Genomic DNA, 25,600 nt, shown 5'->3' with positions numbered 1-25,600 from the left:
CAGCGAGCCAGGTGCAGATTCTACCGAGCTCAGAACTGAGGGCCTTTTCAACCTGCAGCTTGTTCCTGTCCGAGACCAGCAGTGCTGAGTCATCTGCAAACTGGAACAAGTTGCAGTCACAAGATGATGTCATGTCGTTAACATACGTATATTAGGAACAGTAAAGGCCCTAGTATGCTTCCTTGTGGACGTGTGTATATACAGGTATATGTTCATACATTTCCTTTCCGTCTAAGTGTGTGCATCAGCTAGGTTTGGGAACCACTGCCTTAATTATAAACTATACTTCTGTAGAACGACAGTTAAGCCAAAAATAAGTATTTGTCTGAAAACTTTTAGTTTTTGTTACCTTGTTGTACTATATTTACATGAAAAAGAATCGTGATATCGTGGATCGTGATACTGCTTGAAAAATAATTGTGATATTATATATTTTCCACTCCTACTCTCACTCTCGCAATGCATACAGTGTATCTGCACATTTCTAAAGTGATAATTTAAGGACTTTATAGACCCTTAATACCTAATATACAAAATAAAGTATAAAATATAAAATAATTGTGATTAGATGAATGACTGTTAAAAATGAATACAGGCCTACTGTACATAGCGGTTACCGTATGTGGAAGATAGTCATTCTAATGAAGTGTGTGTCTACGGTATTTTAGTTATTGGTACTTAAAACAAATGTTTTGGTACAAGAAGGGCTCCAAATGGACTCTTCTGGGTCTCTTAACTCAGAGCGTAAAAATGTGGCTCTCTCTCTCCCTCTCTCTCGCTCACGTGTACCAAACTGGGGGTTGAAAAACACTGATGTGTAAACATACTGGCATTGCTGCTGGATGTCAGCAGATGGGTCAGATCCAGATGGTTTAGATGTGGCCATGGCTGAAGGTCACCGGTACGCGGGTTTCTGAACAGTCCACAGAACTCCTCAGGTTTCTGAACGGTACACAGCACTCCTGAGACAAATGAATGGGCTGTATGCACACACGCCATTTTGGAAAGAACTTGGGCTGCCCCCTTCCTTCACAGGTGTTTCAGATGATGCTAATGAAGGTTCTGTTCCATTCTGGTCAAACTGAGTCAGGGGACTGCTATTGTGCATGGTTGGCTCACTGGAAACACTGGCTACACCAGTGGGTCTCAAAGTGACCTTGAGTGTGTTCCAAATTGCCCCGTACTCTCAGTTATGGGGGTCCTTGAAATTAAAACATTTGAGAACCACTGTACACTAAACGGAGCCTTAATTAGAATCATCAGCAACACCTGTGAAGGAAGTAGGAAAGGAGCCTGGAAGTAGGAAGAGTTATTCTGTGTGCATAGAGCCCATCAACAAGTTATATTCGGATAGCAAGTTACATTAATTTGCAATAGAGCAGGGGTCTTCCTCAACAGGTGTTCAGGGATCCTTACTCTAGCGGTTCTCGGTATGAAGAAAAAAAGCTTTGGCAGCCTCCCCTGTAGTAACTCTAACGTCTAACCATTTGAGCCATAGAAAATAGAATTTCTTTGTTAGGTAAAGTTTACCAAGTATGGAAGGTTTAAGTGGTTAGGGTTGAGAGACGGTTTTAGCGCTGTCCCAGCGGTGTGATATGTATTGTTGTTGCACACACACTGTTACAACAGCACTGTCAAACAAGCATATGAAGCTCTCCCTAACCCATGTGGTAATTGTGGGTTGTGGCCAAGGGTTCCACCTCATCATTGACGAATATAACGTCAAGGTCAGTGACCATTGGTACCTTTGCGGCACGATTGGGCCGCCAAGTTTCTGCATGGCGACCCTGTACCGCAAAGGCCTCGGTATCCGTTCATCTGATGTTCAGTGAGGTCGGTGTGCTGGTTTTTCAAGTGATGCTTCGGGTGGCCCACGACGGCCAGGCAGCCCTGGTCCCTGAAGAGGGGACACTGGCATTCGTGGAATGAGCAACACGGCTAAATGTGTGGGTAGCGCCCACAACATTTGCCAAAATGGCAAGTGGTTGGCATTCACCCTTGCCACAACAGCTTGGTTTGGTATCTCTTTCACGGGCAAGACAGAAATTGTCATCATTAAAGGCAATCTCAATGCAGTGAGATTCCGGAGCCAGTGGCGATCACATATCTTCAGAATCTGGGACCTAACGCCATCCTCCAGGATGACAACGCTCGCCCCATAGAGCCAGGATCACAGAGTACCTCCAAAATGTAGGAGTGCAGAGGATGGAATGGCCGTGAGTCCATACCTCAACCCAATTGAACACTTGTGGGATCAGATTGGGTGTGCTGTACGAGTGTACGTGTGACCAACAGAACCACATGTTTTTTCCTTATTACTGAGGGAGAGTGCAGTCATCCAATCCACTAAGCAACTCAAAGCAAGGGTTGGTATACCAACCATTTGCCATTTTTGTGGCACATTTTTGGGGGCACTACCCACACTTTCAATCTATACCTTGTTGTACAGGTGACGACGATCAACGATTAAGAATATATAAAACATAATACCAATTGGTATTAAAGTGGAGAAATAAAGGACCAGTTTCTGAACTTTTGTTGCAGAGTTTATATTTTTAAATGGTATTTTTTATATACTTTACTCTGATCTTTTTTTTAATCCTATACCTGAAAAATAACTAAACTAAGCATTTTCACCAAAATAAAAACGAAATGGAAACTAGCAAACCCGCTCTAAAAATGAACTGAATTAGAAAAATAAACTATAATGAAAAATCCAAAACTATTATAACCTTGGGACAAACGATACACAGCTAATTAGTCACTAACAAAATCACCCATCGTTTACTGACGGCATGTACATGACTGCAAAGATGTTGACCCTTAATCAACATAATACTAATTTTGGAAATATCGGATTGTCCCCTTATGCACGATTGGTCGATCGCGGAAAAAACCCCTGATCATAACACTTTTAGAATTTCACACAAACTACCCAGCTTTAGCATGCAAAGTAAAACAGTACATCAGAGACCGTTACCTTTTTGTATGGGTCATCGAAGAGGTCGAGCTTTTCGCCAACACCAGGACTCAGCAGGTCAAACGCTCCTCGTTATAGATCTTGAGGACACTGACAGAGAACTTTGAGCCACTCACTCCCTGAGACACTCTCACTCCCTATCAGCATACATGTCAAAGATCTGATGCAGCGTCCTGGGGATTAAGCCAGTGGGTCCTGAAAGCAACAACAAGGTTATGGTAACGCACTGGTACGATGTGGCCATGTGTTCTTTGTCCATTTGACAGGTATTAACTTAACTGCACCCAAATGAACATGATTGCACTGTGCACATGCGTTTGTGTGACTGGTTTAGTATACATCAATGGAAAACTGAAAGCAGACCAAACCTCAGTCCAAAAAGAGATTGTTTTTTTTTGTTTATCACCCTGTTCACTTGTAACTGCCCCGAACAATGCCTTGCAGTACTTTGCTTGTTGTGTGAAAAACTTACATCCTCCCAAGTGACCTGCAGATCTGGGCTTCGTTCGCCTTCCATGGTGAAGGTCTTGCCGATCCCAGTCTGTCCATAGCAGGCACTCTGAACTGCTGGAGAGCCTGCGTCAACAGGGGGCCACCATTGAACTGCAGGCCACCACTGATGCACTGTGTTGTTCAGCCTCCAGCTCTCGTTCTACCTCCAGAATAGAGCAGGTAAACTCTTCAACTCATTAAGACCTGACTGCCCTACAAAGCCAAAATGCACTAGCGACATTTTTGGACACAGGTTAATTTGACCTCTCTGGTAGTTACTGACTAGGGCAGAACGGTTTTCTTAAAAATGTATGTTATGTCAGTGCTCGTGTTTTTTGGACCCCATCTCAAAATATCTTCTTCCAGTGTCGCTGTGAGCTTGTAGATCGGCCATTACTTCCAACAATTGTTAGTTAACGGTTATTCATTTTGTCATTTGTCTACCACAATAGTTTTCAGTAACTTCAAATTCCATTTTAGCCATGTTGGATTCACTGAAAACATCTGTGGTTCTGTTAACTGACTGGCTAAGTTAAAGTTTCAGAGAAACTTAAAGTGTTTTTTTTTTATGTATATATGAACTTCTGAAATTGAATAGTCCTTGGCTTTTAGGTAGCGTTCTAATGATCAACTGTGGTGTCTAGGATTTGCTTGAGGTTGAAGCGGCATCCGTCTCTTACAACGAGAACGACAAGAACTTGGTGTTGGAATTCTTAAGTATGTGGCTATGGAAATGAATAGCCAAGACCAGAATCCTCCACCTTAATAACTTCACCGGAAAGATGAAAACCATGTAAAACTTTTAACCCAGGAATAAAAGACAACTCTATGAAAAATATTTTTGAAAGACCTGAAAGAATTTGGACACACAGGCAAAGGACGTAAAGTATTTCCAAGTTATCTTTAGTGAGTAACTTCAGATCCAGAGCATGTACAGTTGTAAAGGATAGAGGAGAGAGAGGTCTCCAAGATGCTCTGAACACTTACACATGTCATCTCATAGGCACAAACATTTATACCAAAAAATGTCATAGTCTCTGCAGTCCCCAGTTGTCGGAATGTCATGTCAGCGTGCTGTCATCGGACGACAGTTTGTCTGAGGCCTGTTTTTTACTTCAGTCACGTTCCTTGATTATCCTGTTTTTGTCTCTTTATAACTAGGGTGAGAGAGTATGATGCTGTTCTCATCTTAAGGCAATTAGGTTGTTTTCCTTCTCAAAGGTCATTTTTCCTTTTTATTTTGCCACACAATATGAAAATACACAAATTCCTTTAGTAGAAGGTGTTTGGTCTCTTGGTGGTGAAGCGGGGCTTGTGCTGGTGACGAAGGACCCTGTGGGGCAAAGGGAACTTGATCTTGGAGTCATGGAACTGCTTGACGGCAGGTCTGCGGCACTTGTCGGCAGCAATGACTGCAACCTTCATGATCTGGATAGAGTGAGCACGGGCACGATGGCGGGCTCCCATATCCCGATAGCACATTGTGACAGCCCCAGAGGTGGTCAGGTCCCTGTACTCTCTGTACATGTTGTGGGTGCCGCTACGAGAGTCATAACGCAGCCAGATGCCAAAGTTCTTCACCTTGAGGGGAGTCTTCTCGTGCACCAGGCCACAGTAGACCGTCTCTCCGTTGGCCTTCTTCATCTTCCTCAGCTGGGAGACAAAGTACCAGAAGCGGGACCTGGCCACCACATGGTTTGGGGCAAAGATCCTCATGCGGTACAAAGGAGGAGCAGGGTTCTTGGCAGAGGGCAGGAGACGCCCTACGACTTTATATTCCCTAAGTGCGCCAGACGCCTTCATGGTGTCCCTCGCTCGCCACAGTAAAAGGATAAAGGAGAGAGAGGTCTCCAAGATGCTCTGATGATGTCATCTCATATGCACAAACATTTATACCAAAAGATATGTCATAGTCTCAGTCCCCAGTTGTCACATTTCAATTGAAATGTCATATCATCGTGCCGTCATCATGCTGTCATTGGGCGACAGTTGGTCTGAGGCCTGTTTTTTACTTCAGTCACGTTCCTTGATTATCCTGTTTTTGTCTCTTTATCACTAGGGTGAGAGTATGCCAGTATGGTTCTGTTCTCATATTTAAGGCCATTAGGTATGTCAACCTGGGACCATCTTGGGGTCCAGGCCAGGGACCCTTCCTGATTTCAAATGGACCATAAGGGCATATTCATACTACAGTTTTAGGTGATGAGTTGACCAGCTAAAACGGTGGTTGGTAAAAGCGGATGCGTTTGGGTGAGCGGTGAAGCGCTTGCCACCACAGCGTGACGTTATGTTCAAGTATTTGGTGGTCAGCTAAAACTGTATAGTCTGAATTTGTTAATATTATCCTGATTAACCTCAGGAATCCGGATTGCATTCAAAGCTGAATTTATAGCTTCATTTCAGTAATCTTCCCCTTTCCTTTCAGGCTTCCCAGCAATGGAAGAGGCGGCGAGTTCATCAGACTGAAATTCAAGCTCCTAAATCCAAATTGCCTCACCGTAATCAGAACTAAAGCGTTTGACATTTTTCATGTTCCAACATGTTATTAAATCTCATTTTAATAATTGCTTGCATTTGAGCGTTTTTGCCATTTTTGTTTTACTGATTAAAATAATAAAACGTTATTTTTCATACGTTGACTTTTGTAGCTTTAATTTGAGCTCCAATCACAATCAAACCAGATTCAGTACTGTTGATCCCTTGGTCTTTACCAAACTCATTTAATATTTCAAAATGTTAAACTTTCATGCAGCCTATCTGTTTATTTATTTTAGATAGTGTAACGAAGACTCTCACTAGACTCTAGTCATGATGTTGGATCCGAGTAGTTGCTCCATTGGATATTTAGTCCCCAAATATGGGGATATCCGACTAGGATGTTGGGCTACATGACATATCCGACTAGCACGTTGGGCTATATGACATATGATAATGATAATGATAATCCCTATATTTGGTCCGGGTTGACTTAGTGCTGATATCCGATCGATGTGGTAGAACCCATATATAGATCTTATTGGCTCAGTCATCCATCTATTATTGCGAACGCAGTGATTGCGAACTCAGTGAGCACTTACTATGAGACCTAGCAGTTCATGTCTGTCCGTGCGTGCGTGTGTCCCCCATTTGTGCCCATATATGGAGCTGAGTGATTTGTTTGTGATTGATGCAACACACTCCATATTTGTACGTATAGCTGCTTTGGGGACTCCTTATATGGTTAAAAACTTAACTTAAAAAAATAATAACTTAAAAATAAATCTTTAAAAAACCCAAATATGTACGAGCTGCGTTCGCGTCCAGCGTTTGTGCGTCTTACTGGTAATATAATAGAGGTCTGCTCAAAGCAGAAGTCGAAGCATCCTGGTTTAAGTGCTAAGTAATAGTAATATTGGGCACCACTGCGGTGGATTCTAACCTAAGTAATCAGCAATAGAGCTTTGAGCTATTTAATAGATAGGATGGCATGTATGTATTTGGCTTGGAAACCGGTACGGTTGCCCCAATTCCATCTCACTCCAGCTTTTTTCCGCCGACCTCACGCCTACAGCTCGGTGCGGCAGTTCTTGTATTCTTTATTTTTTTTCACTGACTAAGGTCCTATACTTCCTCTCTGGGGGGGGGGGGGGGGGGGGGGTAACTACCCGTCAGTGGGGAGTGTTGGCTGGGAAGAGGAGTATGACTAAGGCCTTTTATGTCCTCTCTGGTGGGGGGGGGGTACTACCTGTCAGTGGGGAGTGTTGGCTGATGAATGAATATCATCCTAATACATCCTAATACTGGGGCGTCAAATCGTGACAGGCAATTCCTGCTGTCAAAATATGACCCCCCAGTCAAAAAAACACTTTGTTTCAAATAGACACTCATGCTTTCCAAGGTGTGATTTGGGGTCCTAAGGATGAATACAAAATGAATATCAACATCTTAAAACCAAAATGTTGAATTGTGGGTTTGAGCTCACATGCCCTTTTGATAAAAGGAGGGTGGGTAACTACCTGTCAGTGGGGAGTGTTGGCTGGGAGGAGGAGTAGGACTAAGGCCCTATACGTCCTCTCTGGGGTGGGGGGGTCCTTATTCCCAATCAATTACTCAATTCATCGAATCATGTGACATTGAGGTAAATGGTGCATTTATAGCTTTACAGAGATTGTGCATTACATTCACCCATTCACACACACTCATACACCGATGCAGGAGGAAACCATGCAAGGCACCAATCCACATCCGGAGCAATTAGGGATTCAGTGTCTTGCTCAAGGACACTTCGACACTAACTAACTGGGATGCCATCCGGTCACTCTACACCTGAGCCACTGCCACACCAAGGCCCAGAGGTTGATGCTACACTGAATAACAATAGTATAAACATATAAATTTAAAAAACAAACAAAAAAAAAAACAATGTGACAAAATGTGTCATGAAATGTTATCAACTATCAAGGCATCGTTTATTCGTTTGTTAGATTACGGTGCCCTCCAGTGGGTATAACAAGTACTACATTCAGAAATGGTTCTCGCAATCAAATTTGTGACTGTTTTGACAACATACAATCTTATAGGTAGGTTAAGTAATATTCCTTTGTTAAAATAAGTGTTAAATAACTATATATTCTAATGTATTTATTAGATCCCCATTAGCTTAGTGTAATGCTACAGCAACTACTCTTCCTGGCGTCTCAACCTGCCAACATTCAATACATCAATACAACATTCATACAACAGACTCCTCACAACATACAACACAAAGACACCATCTCATAACCTGTCTAATACACTCAATATATGCTCTATATTATAAATTAATCTTCAACGTGATATAAATCTCTTAACTCGATTAATTTAATGTAAATATATATATTATAGTGGGTGGTAGCTCATACCTCATATCCCTTCAGTTCTTGTGTGAACAAATACAAATTTAACTTTTTCTTAAAACTCAAGTTGGCCTAGCCTATTACTTTAAAATACTTTAATAAACCAAAACAAGAAAAGATCGAAAGATCGGCAGACAATACTCTCTCCTGATGAGTTGACCATTTTCAATCCACCTGAAACATTCATATTTTTTGTTTATTAAAGAGCTAGAGAGATGGACCTGTGAGCAATGAATACTATCAGAATATAGAGCTTTGTTTAACATTTTAACAAAATACGTTTTGGTTTCATCCAAACATATCACTCAACCATATTAATACCAAGGTGGGATTTCCACATACAATATTCTGATAGCTCTATACAGCTTCATGCTACTTTCTTACCACAGGCCCAGAACTGACAAAGCAGCACTGTAGATTTCGTCGACTAAAACTAAGACGAAAAGTGTCCGATTACCTTTTTTCACTGAGGAAAACTAAATGAAAACTAAGCTATGATGACTAAAATATTGACAGTTTCGTCAACAAATAAAAACTAGACTAATGTACAAGCTCACATCTACAAGACTGATCTACAAGCTCACAACGCGTTGCGCTGCGACATGTTGTGAGCTTGTATTTGTCATTGTGTATTTATGATCAATAACCTTTAATCGAAGCCAAAATGCACAAAATATATCTCAGTATTGAATAGACTGCTGTGAAACTTACAGAGCGCATTCATGCTGTCCGGAGGATGGAGCCTATGCACGAGTAAGACGCGCGAACGCGGGAAGCGAACGCAGATCGTAAATTGCAATAACAATTAGAATAAATTACGAATTAGTGAGAACTGTGTAGTACTGTGAAAGGGACTGTGAAAACAGTCCCTTTTGTGCCCATATATGGAGCTGAGTGGACCTGGCCCCTTTTGTGCCCATATATGGAGCTGAGTGGACCTGGCCCCTTTTGTGCCCATAATAGGAGCTGAGTGATTGCTGATGCAACACACTCCATATTTGGATAGCGGGACAGACACACGGACAGACAGACACACAGACATGATCTGCTAGGTCTCATAGTAAGTGCTCACTGCGTTCGCAATGACTTTGTATGACATATGACTCCATGACACCAGTAAGACGCGCAAACGCGGGAAGCGAACGCAGCTGAGACCCTGCAGATCATGTCTGTCTGTCTGTGTGTCTGTCCCGCTGTTACTGTATATGTGGACCTGGCCCCTTTTGTGCCCATATATGGAGCTGAGTGGACCTGGCCCCTTTTGTGCCCATATATGGAGCTGAGTGGACCTGGCCCTTTTTGTGCCCATATATGGAGCTGAGTGGACCTGGCCCCTTTTGTGCCCATATATGGAGCTGAGTGATTGCTGATGCAACACACTCCATATTTGGATAGCGGGACAGACACACGGACAGACGGACACACGGACAGACATGATCTGCTATAGGTCTCATAGTAAGTGCTCACTGCGTTCGCAATACACATTGTAAGAGCGGTCGTAGGTAACTGCCCACTGTGTTTAGCACTTACAGCAAAGGCCCCACTTACTCATCCTTTCCATGCCAACGCTGCACTGATATTTGAGCAGTCAACTAAAAGAAAAGTGAAATCCTTTATTTCCTTGTCTACCGAAATCCGTCTCTGTCTGTCTGTGTGTGTACGGTTGTAATCCACATAACTCAAGAACCGTTTGCCCCATCGTCATCAAATTTGACACACACGTTCCACAACCCTACAGGGAGTGCAGTGCCCGGTGTCGAGTTGGTTGTCCAGATTCCAGAACCGCCACAAAAGGCCTCTGGCCGGGCTCAGGACAGTGCCCTTGCCCGGGCTCCATATATGGCACTGGCCTGTTCTGACATCACAAATATGTTCTGACATCTGCATATTTGGGCATGCCTGCCCAAGAGCTCCATATATGAGCATAAAAGGGACACGTAATAACTGGGTGGGACATGCATTTCCAACTTGCATCATTCCAAGTAGGACAGTGGCCAACGGGCACCGCTCTAGTAATATTTGATGACATGAGTGCAAGAGAGTTGTTCACAATTTTGCCACTTAAAAGGACGTACACAAGAGGTGAGGACATTTGCATGTGTGCATGTCCATGGACTTTGTTGGGGCAGCCATAGCTGAATGGGTAGAAAGAAAGTCCATGTGAGAAACGGGCTCCTCAGAGCTCCCCCTAGCGCTCATCACAACCATCTGAGCAGCCATCAGCTGGGTGAAGCTGAAACTGAATTTCCCTATTGATTGATTGATTGATTGAAATATTTACAGTTTGCAGAATTACAGTACATTTCAAGCACAAACTCAATACAAAGACTGTTAACTGTGAGTGGACGACCCAATTAAGCATTACACTTGTTTACCTGTTCAATTCATCAAAACATTTAGAGACGTACAAATAGACACTTTTATATACCGGTAGTCAAAGAACAGAACAGGAATTCATCATAAAGGAGGTAAAAAGGGAAAAGAAACATATACAGTGAGGGCTGAGGGGAAAAAAGGGGGTGGGGGCGGTGGGGGGGATTCAGATTTTACGGGGGCCAGTTTCGAATTGCAGCCGTCCGTAGGTGCCCTTTGAGAGCGGTTTTGAAGGAGTCAAGGGATTCGCATGTCTTAATGACAGTTGGTAGGGCGTTCCACATTTTGGTGGCATAGGAGCTAAAATAATTTAGTTCCTTGTTTGTGCCGAATCTGGGTTGTACATGGTTTGTTGCACTCCCTCTGGTGTTGTGGGTGTGGACTTCCACACAGTCTCGCCCAGTCCCCTCTTTCCCTCACCAAAGCTGAACTTCCCCTGTCAAAGCTTGTTTCCTTAAAGACTCATGGCACCATAGCCATGGTGGGCCGGTGGCCTGTGCCAGTAGTTTCATTGCATTGGGAAAACGTAGCCCTGATTTCCTGCAGTTTCTCTGCTATCATTGCAGTATGATCCACTAGCAAGTGCTATGTGGGAAAATAATGAATATTAAGGACGCAGCAGGTCTTTCCTGGATACTGTGTGAATTAATTGTTAGAACTGTCGGTTTATATTTAATTCGAATATATGGAAGGTATAGAGCTCCCCTTCCCCAGTATAGTGGAGATATACACTTGCTGAACAGGGAAGTATAATGAATTTAATTAATTAAGTAGCCTATAGAACTATGCTTTTACCACTTTACATTCAGTACGAGAGAGCAGATGTTGTAAATAATTAGGCTATAGTTAACCACAATTAACCCTTCATTGGCATTCTTATATTGGTAAGGTTTTCAAACATTTCAAAATATTTAATTAATTTACTTTTTTGGTTTTACTTTAAAAAAAATAGCAATTAGCAAGCTATTTGTAGTAGGCCTATTACAGTTTACAATGCCTGGGACTGAAATGGAGGTTAATGGAGAACTGAATTGTCCACAAGAGGGCAGCAGCAACCATCAGTGAGGATACATATCTCCATGTCGCTGAATCCAGGTAGACTACACAAACAATCCCAAAAGAGGCCCAAATGCAGAAATGGCTACACTAGGCATAGGGCATGCTTATCATTATAAACGACCCATTCGCCGATTAATATCAAATAGCTATAGCCTATCAAAGAATTATGTTGGCTGGCTCACTGTAACATTGATTGATTGAAGTATTTGTATTTATCAACAGTTTGCAGAATTACAGTACATTTCAAGGACAACTCAATACAAAAACTGTTAATGTGCGTGGACGACACCATAAAGCATTGCACTTGTTTACAATATAGGGCCCACACCGTTTTAAATTCATCAAAACATTTAGAGACGTACAAATATACACTTCTACAGGCTCAAATGAACCGAGACATATATATATATTCATAATTAGCCTAAGCCTGTAATCTATACTGTCACATGCATCATGTTGCCTAACATTATTTATGTCAATATAGTCATATGCTTATTTTCTCCAAGAATTCAAACTCCATTCAGTGAGTGTAGCCTGCCCTAAAGTTTCCACAACACTGGGTCGGACCGTTTGTGCGTTTTAATTTATTTTTTTCAAACTAATTTCATGAATAAATAGCCTACATTTAAAGTAAATACATAAATAAATTGAAAAACGAATGTTTAAGCATGCATCTCCACCCCTGTGAGCTTGTAGATCTGCTATTTTCACTAGCTTGGGACTTGGGTCCATGAGGAGGAGACATAACATGTCTTTGGGTCTCGAGCTAAAACGTTTGGGAACCACTGGCCTAATATAAAGGACTAAAGGAGCCTAATGAACTGCAAGGCCGCGGCTGAAATAGCATAAAACTAAATAATGAACGAATAGAACAGGTTTTGCTTTCAATTTCACGTTCAGGCAACGTATATTCAATGACTTTGGAAAGCCGGTGTGTGACAATAATGTAGGCTAGACCTTCAAGTCATGGAAAAGGGGAAAGGGATTGATTGACATTTTTATTTACAGTTTGTAGAATGTTCAAAAGAAAGTATAGGTCAATACAAAAACTGCTATAGGCCTTCAAAGATATATCCAGGGGAAGCACTAGGACTTGTTTACAGCAGGGTCCATTTTCAATTAATCAGAACATTTAAAGTAATTAAAGACGTAGGCTATTCGGCCGACTATACATCTTCATCTTGAAAGAGCCAGACTTTGAGGTGGACCAGGCCTTTATATAGCTATCAAGCCCCTGCACTGCGATCTTGAAGCGAGCCTTGTTCTTCAGAGATTTTTCGAACCCACCCAGAGACACCGCTCCTTGGAGGAGGCGAACACGGCCTTGATATGACGACCTGCTCAGCGACGCTGCATGCTGGGGCCGGTCTTCTTGGGTCTGGGAGCTGCCTCATTCTTCTTGGCCGGCCTTGACCGGTGCGACTTCTGATAGTACAGGTTGCTGTTCCTTCTCTCTAAAGTAAATTATCAGAGTGATGAGAGTTTCACTGAAACAGTGAACAGTAGCCTTAGCCTATAGCCTCGAGTCGTCGGTACCCATGCAGGCATTTATTTTCTTTCGCAGATTCAGCTCAAAAATGAAACGGCAGCCAGTTTGGGGGGGGGGTGTCTGTGGACGTGCAAACATAGGTGTAGAGATGACATGTCATTGGTGGGGGGGGTGCTTGAGGAGGGGGGGGGGGGGTGTTTGGGGTGGGGGGGTCGCTCCACAATGAGTTTCCTTTTAACCGGAATTAGCTGTGAAGTGCGAACTTGAGGTGTGAACGTGGGTGGAAAACACGAATGGTTCGCCCTACAACTTAACAAGAAAGAAAAGTTGCCCATACTTTGCACCTCGTTTGTTAAGATGAATATCTTAACAAACAGGTTAATGCGTCAAATGTGTTGTAGGCTTATGCTGAAAGATAACAGCTTTATGGGCCAGAGAACTGTCGCGAAACGGTCGATAGGCTAATTGTTCGCAATTTAGGCCTATATACAGAACAGATGCGCACCGGGCTAGTGTGAAATTAGGCAACTATTAGCATGAAACGCAATATTCAACTTAGGTTTATATGATGTTTTTGCATAGTATATAGGCCCCTTTCCCCTATTGTGTATGTGTATGTGAATTGTGTAGCCTATATAAAGTGATGGAAACAAGCCATATAGGCTTTCTGGTTTAAAATCATTCTGCAGACCTTGTATTAAAGAGTAGGCCTATACTTTCCTGTGCTCTTTTTTTGCAAACTGCTAATATAATATTGAATCAATAAAACAAGCATACAGTAAAAACATTTTTTAACTTATATATATATGTGCATGCCATCTTTAAATGAACAGTGGAAAATATAAAGTTTTTGGAAGTGTATTATTTTCTCCCTGCAGGATGGTTGGTTGCGGCCTGCATGGGATATTCAGATGAAAGGCCTAATATGTAAATATATTCATGTAGTCAGTTATTCAGATGTTCGGGGATAGGCCCGCTGTCAGCTGATGACGCGTCGCAGGAAGGGGCAGTTAGGGCCGGCAGCATCAATGCGTTCTTCTCATTTAGATAACGGCTCTCCAAGACTTCAGGGCAGGCATCTATAAACCTTTACCACCTTGGCAAAGGAGCCAGATCACGTGAAGCTGAACAAGGATTGGGACTATACGTCGCATAATATCATTTTAAGGGGAACGGTTTTGGACTACATCGGAAACAACACAGGACAACCAAGGATTGTTTGATGTAAATATAGGAGGAAACTATGGCGCCTCAAGATTAGCCTATATATTAGTAGTTTTTAGCCGTTTATTTTATTTTATTTTGTACTTTATTTATTTACAAATATAATGTACGTGGGGTACCTGTTGGATAAGGAAAGCAGCATGTATCACCAAGGGCCCGTAAGACGACCGGGGATCAATCTCAATCTCCCTCCACAGAACTTTGTTTCCACGCCACAATATCCCGACTTTTCTGGATACCATCATGTGCCAAACATGGATACGCACACGCAGTCCGCGGCGAGCTGGGGCCCCGCGTACGGCGCGCCGACGCGCGAGGACTGGGGAGCATATAGTCTGGGGCCCCCTAACGCAATCCCCACACCCATGAACAACTCTTCTCCCGGACAGGTTTCTTATTGCTCGTCGGCAGAATACAACCACATGCACGCTCCGGGGTCGGTGGTATTGCAGCCGCCGCCAGAGAACGTTACCGTTGTTGCACAGCTTTCTCCCGATGACAGGGAAAGGCGCAATTCGTTCCAATGGATGAGCAAAACTGTACAATCGTCTTCCACTGGTGAGTTTGGGAGCTCAATGATGATGATCGTAACCTGAAGTTATAATGCTCGTTTGATTGATGAGGTACCGTGGCTTGCGTTCGTTAAATTAGCTCTTGAGGTTTATTTAGGAGAAACCATGCATGTACCTTAATTTTATTGATCCCGAGCTCAGGGAATTCAGTTGTCAGTTGTCAGCACCGCAAGGGTGAAACAATTTAAAATATAGGCGTACAGGTATAATAATGTCATATAAAGAATTAGTAGGGTAACCCAATTAAAATAGAATCATAAAATAAATAACAAAAAATATATGTAATTTGAATATCCTTGATTAAATCGAAATTCGTGGGATATGGTTTCACTTTCACTGACATCCCATTGACCTGCATGTAATCAGCTGAGTAGTTAAACATGAGACTGCATCCATGTACAAAGATGTATAGTCTCCGACAGCATTTATGCAATAGGTTATATATAGGCCTAGCCTAAATAATAAATAATAAGTTATAAATAACAGACGATTTTATTTAGCGTATAACAAAAAGCGGTGTGTGTGTGTGTGTGTGTGTGTGTGTGTACTGCTATGCACTCGGAGGAAATCAAATAATAAAGGTGCGAGAAATCGGTGCCAAGCTCACTTGTAATGCTAATTTTGTTACTCTTGTAAACAAGACGTGGGTTCGTTCGACTTCCCTGTTGACATTGTTTCGTGTTTTGAGGGTTATTCAGTCATATTCAGGGCTGTCTCTCCTTTCTTTCAGCACCTCTTTTGCTTTGATATGCACCAAACTCTCTTCCTCTTGGGGAGTTATATTGCCGGAAAGAGTGACGTTTTTCACAGCACGTCTCGAGCGAGGTTATAGTAGAACTAAGGTCTACTAATATATAGGTCTTCTTCATCAATGTATATGTAACATAATGTATATGTAATATGTAACTATAAAGCCTATAATAGTATAATCGTATTTTTCCCAATAGGCCTATACGTTTCTTTTCTTTTTTGCTTTTTGGGGGGGAATGAGCCAATTGTGCCACAGGCCTAACACCTGCGCGACCCATGCATGTGCGTAAAATTCCATAAACATTGTGGTCTGGCAATATAGAACGATATGATGATTTCTTATAACCTGCTATAATTTAAAGTGGACACCCTATGTGACGCAACTTGTAAAATAATGTATCAGGCAATAGGCCTACTTAGGCTAAAATAATGTATCAGGCCAATTTGTAGGCCTATAGGTAGGCTAAAGCCAACCACAATATGCTCTTGTTATTTCCATATAGAACTTGTCTGCCGATGCTTATTCGAGGTATTAGGGCAAAACCCGATTTTTATCTTTTCCCCTGTTCGCTTTGTGTGTCCGATGTGTTCCTCTTAACATATCAATGGATGTTAAGGTAAATGCATTCCACTGTGCTGTTTTCTCAAAGTGACATCAAAGCGAGATCAGATGCCTATTTTGCATATCTTAAAACAGGACAATCTGGATTTATGGCAATTTATAAAAGATCGTCTCGACCGATAGACTGATGTAGCCTGGAAATCGTTTGATGTAACATGTTTATTTTAACAAACGAACCATCTGACATGTCCATTCAGATATGAGATGAAAGACTATAGAATGTGTGACCATGAGTTCCCTTGGGCCATGCATATCCTAACCTACAATTTGTTGCATTCTCTAGGTAAAACGAGAACGAAGGAGAAATACAGGGTGGTGTACACGGACCACCAGAGACTGGAGCTGGAGAAGGAGTTTCACTTCAACCGATACATCACCATTAGAAGAAAATCGGAACTGGCGGTCAACCTGGGTCTCTCGGAACGACAGGTATGTTGTCTTGGCCCTTTTTATAGGGTGTGCTGCTGCTAAATAATATGAAAACGCCACGATATAAAATATAGTTGTACACATAAACACGTTACATTTACATGCAACCCGTCTAAACAAAACATTTATTTTCTATTTGCAGGTAAAAATTTGGTTTCAAAATCGCAGAGCGAAGGAGAGGAAATTAATCAAGAAGAAGTTGGGCCAGTGTGACGGCAGCGGAGGGTCAGTGCACAGTGACCCGGGCTCAGTCAGTCCCCTGCCGGTGCCCGGGTCACTCAGCCCGTCGGACATTCACGGACACGGTTCTCTCGTATACCCTCCGCCGGGCATGAACACATTGAACACCTTGCCACCTATCAGGAATATACAGCAAGTCACTGTGACTCGGTAAATTCGCCTTTTTTTGGACGATCTATATGAACATAACTGAGCACTCACTCCCCTTTCCTGAACTTGGATACACGCAGGCAAGCAACCATGAGGCCCCAGGGGACTGACTCAAGAAATACATCCTTAAGCACATGCTATTTTGATTGATTGATTGATTGATTGATTGGATGCTGTATTAGTCAGAAATGTAGACAGCACGTGGCTACAGTTGACATTAAGGCTAAAAGGATAACACAACAAACAACGTCCTGGAGACTTGTTTCCATTGTGGTCCTATATATATGTATTTAATTCGTGAACAATGGATTTGCTATGGATTTGATGTGGAGGAAAAAGATGATCTGTATAGCAAGCAACGAAATGCTGGATGATGTGTATATAGCAACGAAATGCTGGAGGCTCTTGAAATATCGTTTCGTTTTTTTAAAACATATAGAATAGTTCTAATAATTTGAATTAAAGAAGCAAGCAGAAAATCAACATGTTTGACTACAATTATTAACTAAGTGCTTTAAATGGTTTGTGTCTGAGTTAAAAAAAATATAAATATCAATTTCGTATGTTGTGACGAATATATGTGTTTGTTAATAAAATGAGAATTTAGAAACATTTGCTTTGCATCGAGCATATTTAATAAGAACGCATGCAATACAACAGGGAATAACCTGCAGGTTGCGCTTGATTGCAACATTTCAAAGTGTAAATACAAGCCAATTTGCGATAGTAGTTCTAGCAGTTTTATTTTTGGCTGTGGACTGCCTGGGCACAGTGGGCAGTAAAACACGCTATATATCATGCAGCCCGATGGTCTACAAAGCCTCTGAATGGCTAGCACACTTTTATTTGAACCTTGTAAATATTATACAATGACAAAATAAAGCATTTAAGCGTTTACATACCATATTGTTTGCATAATGCTTTTGAGGGTATTTATAAATGCTCTGAATGGGACAGCAGGCATGCATGAATAGATGGCGCAGGATGAAGCAAATATAGACTATTTTGGGGTCTTTGTGAAGTATAAATTCTCAAAAAAGCTAATTTACTTTACCTAATTTTACTTTAATGCTGCATATTACACGCATGCATTTGCAGAAGCACACACTGAGTCGCACCGTGAGCGTAAGTATGGCACAGGCAGGCAGGCCCATATAGGCCTATATTACGCACATGTTTATGGAAAATAATGGGCTGGCTCCTTGAAGTCCAGTGTGATGCTCAACCTTTTCAGGCTGGGACCCCCCACAATAATCATATTTGAACTGGGGTCCCCCCCACCCTGCAGGAATTGTAGTTGAGGCATTTTGCAGTCTGACTCGGTTCCATCCATGACATAGATGACAGATGAATAGGCTATTATGAAAATAGCAGATCTATAAGATCACAACGCCTTGCAAACACTATGCATTGTGAGCTTGTAGATCACCTTTTTCTTATGTTATTTGACAATTTGACCAATATGTTTGACCAGTTTTATAGGCCTGTTGATTACTTTTGAAGCAGTATAGAATAAAGTAGTATAAAAGTATAAAAGTCCTTAAATTGACACTTCACTCACTGTCACCTGAGGACCCCCCCAAAAGAATCACGTGGGGGACCCCTCACATGTTGAGAACCGGTCAGCATGGTCAAATTAATTGAATCCCATAACTATTTTGAATCACGTTATGGCAATAGCTGTTCCAGTGGGTAAGCGGGTTATTATTACAACTAAAGTTGTAAACAAAAATGTAATCCCACTCCGATTAACCCAGATAAATGCAGTTTATTATACAAAGCTTTTTTTTAAAATCTTCGCCGAGGGATGAATAAACCCATGACATTTATAGGCTACCAAAAAAAGTACTCAAATACTTTTAGGCTATACCATTTGTTACTTTACTGGAGTATTTCTCCACTGCAGATTTCAGAGACTCAGCGTAGGCAAATATTTTACTTTTACATGTGAGTACTTTTTTTCAGCACGGCAAGCAAGGTCCAGTTGCTACGCGCGCGATGGATGCGCGCTCTCGCTCAGATCGTGGCTGGCTGCGTAGTGCGTGCGCAGCCTGGCTATGATGACTGTGACGTCACGATGAGCGTCTAGTTCTCTCGCTCAGCCCAACAAACATGGCGGACTTTGATACCATTTATGAGTTAGAAGACGAGGAGGAAGATGAGCAGGTAGTGAGCGAGGAGCACCTGCCGAGGTACTGCCCCGAGCCCGTGGTCATGCGAGGTGCCGGACACATCACAGTGTAAGCCGAGTGAACACTTTACAGCGGTCCCCAGCGGCCATGTTTCTGTTCCTTCATACTAGCCTCAAAACTGTCTAGCCTGCCTGGCTGGCTGGCTGCTAAAGCTAACCGTTAAGCACAACAACAGCGAGCTTATAACCGTTAGGTTTGGTGCTATAGGCGACGTTGTGGTGCTGTGGTAGTAGAGACCTGTGTGTGACATTCAATATTCAGTAGGTGTGTGTGTGTGTGTGTGTGTGTGTGTGTGTGTGTGACCGACCACCAGGGAACGACTGTAAGGTAGTTAACCGTTAACTACTAGGTAATTAACTTTAGATGACTGTCATGTGCTGCAACGTTAACTAGAAGCAGTCAGCCGCCTGATGACTTAACATCATTCATCATCATTGTCTATTCTGTTCAGCTGCAACATCATCATCACAATCATCATCATCATCATGATGACTGACAGGATGATGTAATATCTATTGAGCTTTAATAGACCCCCCCCCCAGGCACTTGTCTGTTGCATCGTTTTGTTTACAAGCAGCTGTCAGTTCTCAGTTATCTTAGCCCGAATAGTTTTTTTAGACTGATGTGACATTAGACTTACTACTAATGGTTCTCTTCTCACACATCATCATGTCAAGTACCTCCAGTCCAAATGTATGCCTATGAGGTAGACCCTTTCGGTACCCTCGGTTACCTAGGTAACCGAGGGTACCGAAAGGGGCTAGCATATGAGGCTGCAGAGTGCGGACAGGACACCCATTCAATGTGTCTGGAGAAACCCTATGGATCCTTAAAGGGCTTCCAGGGGTTCCCCAAATAAATAGATGTATATAGTATATACAAATCAGTTTGACCACTACAGTTTCTATTGTCAAACCATGGAGGGTCGGCACCCTGAAACAAAAGTCCATAATTTGTATTGTTCCTCATTTTCCAATCCTATTTATATAGCACATTTCACAACTCAGGGTTTACAGAGTTCTGTACAGAAAGTTAAAAGCTAAATTACACTATAAAGCTAAGGCATAGAAATACCAGCAAAATCACACAGTAAAAAGAACACATAACAAAGCCAAACTAAAACAGACAATCTCAAACGGAATTCAATGCCAAGGTGTAAATGTAGGTCTTGAGGCTAGATTTAAAAGTCTCAATGGTGGGGGCCAGTTTGACATGAGAGGGGAGCTCATTCCACAGTTTGGGGGCTATGACAGAAAAGGCTCTGGTCTTAGTTTAACTTTAGAGTGACGTTCCTTTTTTGTGACCTTGAGATTCAACTGGCCTGTAGACCGCATATTGATAAGGGTGGACAAATGTTTCGGATATCCAGCCAGCATCAGTGTGAATATAAACGGTGTTTCCTACCCTTTTAATTGTGAACAATTTTGAATATATTTGAAACATTCTAACAGCACAAATCTTGTATGGGGTTCCCCAATCTGAGAACCCATCGTCAATAAAAAAGGAAAAACAGCGCCCTCTTTTACTTTAAAAGAGGGAGTTGGTTCCCTGACTCAAACTCTTTTCAAATGGGTGTTCGTAGTCAAATACATATTAATTAAGTTTGGGGGTCCTTGACATGAAAAAGTTTGAGAACCACACCATTTTGTTTAGTTTATTTGCACATAGTTAAAAACACATGAGAAAAGAGAAGACAAATTCTTAAAAATAGGATACAATGGAAAAAACAAAGTGGGCTTATCAGGTGGCTTTCATAGGACACTTAAAAATGCATAAGTACTAAAGCATGGTGACACAAAATAACAAATTAAGGAATATGTGTTCATGTTATAAATATAATAATAATCCAAAAAAGATCTATCACAATATAGGTCAGAAACAACAATATCATCCTTCTAGCTCTAGAATCTAGATGATGTATTTTCAGCCCGAACAGACCCTAACCCTCACTTTAACATCAGTCTTATTGGTTACTGTATTATTAATGCCAGTTAATGCTGAGAAATAATTATTTAGATACTGATGCAAATGGGCCAACATGCTTTTTTAACTCTGCAACAAACAGCCCAGCCTTATTCCCTGGATCCAGTCTGTCTGTCTCCATTGTCAGTGGACGGAGTAGCTTCAGATTTAGCCTTAACAATAGAGCCTTAGTTTGCTGGTTTATTGTTTTGTGAGAAAGTGTTCTGCATTGACACTTGATTGTAGGAACGTATTTTATCAATTAAATCAATGTTAACGTTTGACTTATTACTTTTTACAGGTTTGGATTGAGCAACAAATTTGATGCAGAGTTTCCCTCTGTCCTCACAGGAAAGGTACACTTTTATCATTCATGCACTTCCAGAAATGTCCTGTTGACTCCAAGTGGGTTGAATTAATCAATTAAGACCATGGTGAATCCATTGTCCTTCTGGGCATTTTGATCAAACCTCTTGGACTGGTTTTGATCCGAGGAGATGCATTTTCAGAAACACATCACAGTGCATCCAAAGTGCCTGAATGTGTTGCAGTGGAGCTCTGTAAATGAGTAAGCCGCCTTTGGAGTTCGGTTGGCAGGGACCCTGGTGTTTGGGAAGGTACAACTCCAGGTGATAAAATAATGAAATAAAGACTCTGCCATCCACAAGAAAGGAAAGCTTCCTGAGTCGGACACTGAAACACAAAAAGGCTGTAGGGGTAAGATCGGACAGAGGGAAGTGTGGGGCAATAAAATGTACCGTCAGTATTGTGACCAGGGGTGACATGTGATGGACGGGGTCACAATTATGATGATTGAAGGGTGCAGATCAAGCCCTGCTGAGCTTTATTCTAAGGTCTTTGGCTGTTTGCAAAGAGACCTTTGCATCCTGTCATAAAAGATTACGACCCCTGTTTTATGGCGTACAGACTCGGCGAGGAATGAGCATCCATTCATGTTGTTTGGCCCGGCACTGCCACACTGCCACAGGCACTGTGCTTATCTCTTTTGACTCCCTCCTCGCCCTGAATTGTCTAGAATAGGTCTTGGTTAGCAAGTTAGAGGCATACTACTTATTACGAGATATCTCATCTCTGGACAACATCTAGCAAATATCTACCTGTTTGTTTTCTAAAGGCTATCCCTTTGATCCTCTTAGGGCGGGTTTCTTTTGAGCAATTAGGAATCTCAACACCTTTGAATTCTTTCACTCACTGCCTCATACCGTTTTGTGAAAAGTGCTTACCCATTCAGAACCATTAGGAAGTGGGCATTTAATGTTCTTACATCCATTCTTTCTTTTCTAGGTAGCTCCAGAAGAATTCAAAACCAGCATCAGTAGAGTGAATTCTTGTTTGAGGAAGAACTTGCCTGTCAATGTGAAGTGGCTTCTTTGCGGCTGTCTGTGTTGCTGCTGTACAGTAGGCTGCAGTCTATGGCCCGTTATCTGCCTCAACAAGAGAGTAAGTATCAGCCATCCTTGTGGCGTGTGTGTGCTTCACAGTTCAACTCTCCCTTAAATCAGCGCTAATTGCTCTGGGACTATTATAGCAATCCAGACGTACTGGTCGAAGCGTATAGGCCAATAACAGCTCATAATCAATTAGTGACTGTGTAGAAATTATGCATCTCACGGCACAGGCCCAGCCCCGCTCAAGAGTGATACGTCATTTAAAGGCAGTGTTACTGCCAAGTGTTCCTGACAACAAAGTGGAAATTACTGGCTGGTAAAAGGGGACTACAGTCTATAAACGCAAATACTGTTATCTGTAAAAGTCAGTGCACGAGTGAGTTGTTGTTCTGTTACTCTGTGCTCATATGCATATATTTGCAATTTAGGGATTTAGTAGATGCTCTTAACCAGAGTGACTTAGAATAAGCAAGGTAAACATATAACATTATAATCTCCCCCTACAGACAAGACGATCCATTCAAAAGTTGTTAGAGTGGGAAAATAACCGATTATACCACAAGGTAAGACAGGACAAATTGCATATTAGCACCTGTTTGAACGTGTTTAATTGTCTGTTGAGTGTTGTGAGAGTACCTGATTGATGGATGATGACCGTTAATTAACTTATTATGTAAACCTTAGCCACCAATACAAGTCATTTTTCTACTCAAAGCTATTTCAGCCTGATCATGGTCTTCTCGGGGTCCAAGCAGACCATGAGGTCAGCAGTAAAATGCCATGTTAATTTTGTTTTGTCTCACAGCAACAAATTACCGCTAGTTGCTGTGCACAGACATAAAGGAAGCTCTTCAGGGTGTCTGGCCACAATTTGACCCCGGCAAAAGCAGACAGCCTTTTACCCAAACTCCCCCTCACACTGAGGGGGAGATTTCAGACAGATTTTCCTTTGTGATTTTCGTGTGTGTGCGTGCGTGCGTGCGTGCATGTGCGCGTATGTGTGTGTGTGTGTGTGTTCACAATGTGTGTGTCTTATCTCCTCTCATCAGCTGGGGCTGCACTGGAAACTTAGTAAAAGAAAATGTGAAAGCAGCAATATGATGGAATACGTAAGTAAAAGCTCAGAGTCGTTATTGTCGTATGTTGGGATTCATTATGGCAATGGCATCTATACTGAATTTATGCCTTTTTCCTTTCATAGGTAATTCTTATAGAATTCTTACCCAAATATCCTATATTCCGACCGGACTGAGGAGGCTGTTATGAGACTGGATGTGTGTCCCTTGAATCCTATCCTTAGTGCCTTGTAAATATGGAATAAGGGTGTGCACTGGCGTCTTCTTGAGATAATACTGTGCGTCTCCCAGTACCTTGTACAGTAGAATTTGCAACACCGTCACTTTGCTTTAGAGCGGATTTTGCACATATCCTGAAAAACAGAAAATATTTTCTTTGTTACATATTATGACAAATATGTGAATCTCGAAACTTTGAGAAAGTGCATTTACCCCAAAGAACTATTGACCGATATCCCGGCAATCCTGTCTCTAATCCCTTGCAAATAAGTTTATGCAGCCGACCTCCATAAGCATCCTTGCCTTTATACATTCAGTAACAGGAGGAGAAAGGCATTGGGCTGATCAACAAGTTCAAATGTTGGTTGTTTTCCTCTCCTTGGTCCTAGTTCTTTGCAAGTAGATGAGATGGTTGGCTTTGCCTAACGTACAGTGTACGTCATCACCATGTGTTTTTCTTTCCTTTAGTATTGACCCTGTACATGGGAACTAGCTAGAAAAAAGAAAGGAGTAAAAAAAACGTGTAAATACCATGTTAGAGTAAGCTGTACAGTGGTATACCATTGTTTACATAAAGTTACTTATCTCTTTTAGTTTGGTCTGCCAATATATTGCTGTACCATAGTTTTGTTTTTTATGAAAGATGTCTACAGTATGTACCTTTTTCCAGTTTATATGGACCTGTTTACCTAGTAAGCCATATAGTTACATTACAATGTATGTGATGCCAGAGGTAGGACTGATAATTGCACTTCAATTCAAGCTCATCAAAATGTCAGGATTTCAGACTGTGGTATATCTGATGTCTTGACTATGCTTATGACACTAGTAGTGCATGTTGTGTGATTTTAATTTCTTTTGCCAATGAAGGAGATGATGTTGAAACAAGTGTCATCCATTTTAACTGGAGATGTCTGCATCTCTTAATGACGTGTTGTTGTTGCTTGCACAATGATCTGAGCTGTGCACTTACATTCTCATCGTTTTGTTTGTCAATTGTTTTATTACAGCTTTGTGTTTTGTTTATTTTATAGTTTTGTATTTCCCTGTGCTGTGTTCTGAAGCACATACTTCTACAATACATGGCATATTGAGCTAAAGATTCCTTTGTTACTCATTCTGCCCAGTGTTAGTATTGTCGTCCCCCCGTCCCGTCCCCCCAAGTCCTATAACGGAGAGTTTGCAATGCATTGCATTGTTAGAGTGCCTCTGGAATAGTAAATGAACCACGGTATGGGTCGGACCGTATTTGTACTGCAGGTAACATTTTAAAGCCACCTCCCTAGTATTGTCCCCGTTAAAATTCTTGTTAATGTTCATGATGACATAAATCCCCATGGAGAGAGGAAATAAATTGTTGATTTTGAATTTTATTTGTCATCTTTTTTTCTTTTCTTTTTTTTTTTACTTTAAACCATCCTATTTACTAAAAGGGGGAAAAGTCATGCACTTTCCCCAAAGCCTCCTGCCACATAACAGAGACATGGC

At 41.7% G+C, this 25,600-nt stretch overlaps 3 protein-coding genes across 3 annotated transcripts; 2 read left to right on the top strand and 1 right to left on the bottom strand.

Annotated features, from left to right (window-relative positions):
• Nucleotides 1-4,732: 4,732 nt before the first annotated feature.
• LOC308322662 (large ribosomal subunit protein eL20-like) lies at nt 4,733-5,285 on the bottom strand. Its single transcript, XM_080774057.1, has one exon. It carries the CDS (start codon nt 5,273-5,275, stop codon nt 4,745-4,747), a length of 531 nt encoding a protein of 176 aa, XP_080630183.1. The 5' UTR covers nt 5,276-5,285; the 3' UTR covers nt 4,733-4,744.
• Nucleotides 5,286-14,595: 9,310 nt separating this feature from the next.
• Nucleotides 14,596-17,258, top strand: cdx4 (caudal type homeobox 4; the record flags this gene model as incomplete). The annotated part of the gene is made up of 3 exons (XM_080773442.1): nt 14,596-15,049; nt 16,719-16,864; nt 17,007-17,258. 3 exons carry the CDS (start codon nt 14,596-14,598, stop codon nt 17,256-17,258), a joined length of 852 nt encoding a protein of 283 aa, XP_080629568.1.
• Nucleotides 17,259-19,355: 2,097 nt separating this feature from the next.
• chic1 (cysteine-rich hydrophobic domain 1) lies at nt 19,356-25,480 on the top strand. Its single transcript, XM_080773893.1, has 6 exons — nt 19,356-19,494; nt 21,710-21,764; nt 22,714-22,869; nt 23,324-23,380; nt 23,867-23,926; nt 24,019-25,480. The coding sequence occupies exons 1-6, from the start codon at nt 19,367-19,369 to the stop codon at nt 24,067-24,069; spliced, it is 507 nt and encodes a 168-aa protein (XP_080630019.1). The 5' UTR covers nt 19,356-19,366; the 3' UTR covers nt 24,070-25,480.
• Nucleotides 25,481-25,600: the final 120 nt, after the last annotated feature.

This window comes from Protomyctophum bolini, assembly GCF_963924005.1.
Source record: "Protomyctophum bolini genome assembly, chromosome: 10".
NCBI lineage: Eukaryota > Metazoa > Chordata > Actinopteri > Myctophiformes > Myctophidae > Protomyctophum > Protomyctophum bolini.
This window is presented reverse-complemented; position numbering and strand designations above follow the sequence as displayed.

What these genes read in the sequence shown, in the direction of transcription:
- LOC308322662 (XM_080774057.1), bottom strand. Translation starts at nt 5,275, where the DNA reads ATGAAGGCGTCTGGCGCACTTAGGGAATATAAAGTCGTAGGGCGTCTC.
- chic1 (XM_080773893.1), top strand. Translation starts at nt 19,367, where the DNA reads ATGGCGGACTTTGATACCATTTATGAGTTAGAAGACGAGGAGGAAGAT. An exon ending in CCTCTGTCCTCACAGGAAAG is followed by an intron (nt 21,765 to 22,713) that starts GTACACTTTTAT and finishes TTTCTTTTCTAG; the next exon opens with GTAGCTCCAGAAGAATTCAA. An exon ending in GCAGCAATATGATGGAATAC is followed by an intron (nt 23,927 to 24,018) that starts GTAAGTAAAAGC and finishes TTCCTTTCATAG; the next exon opens with GTAATTCTTATAGAATTCTT.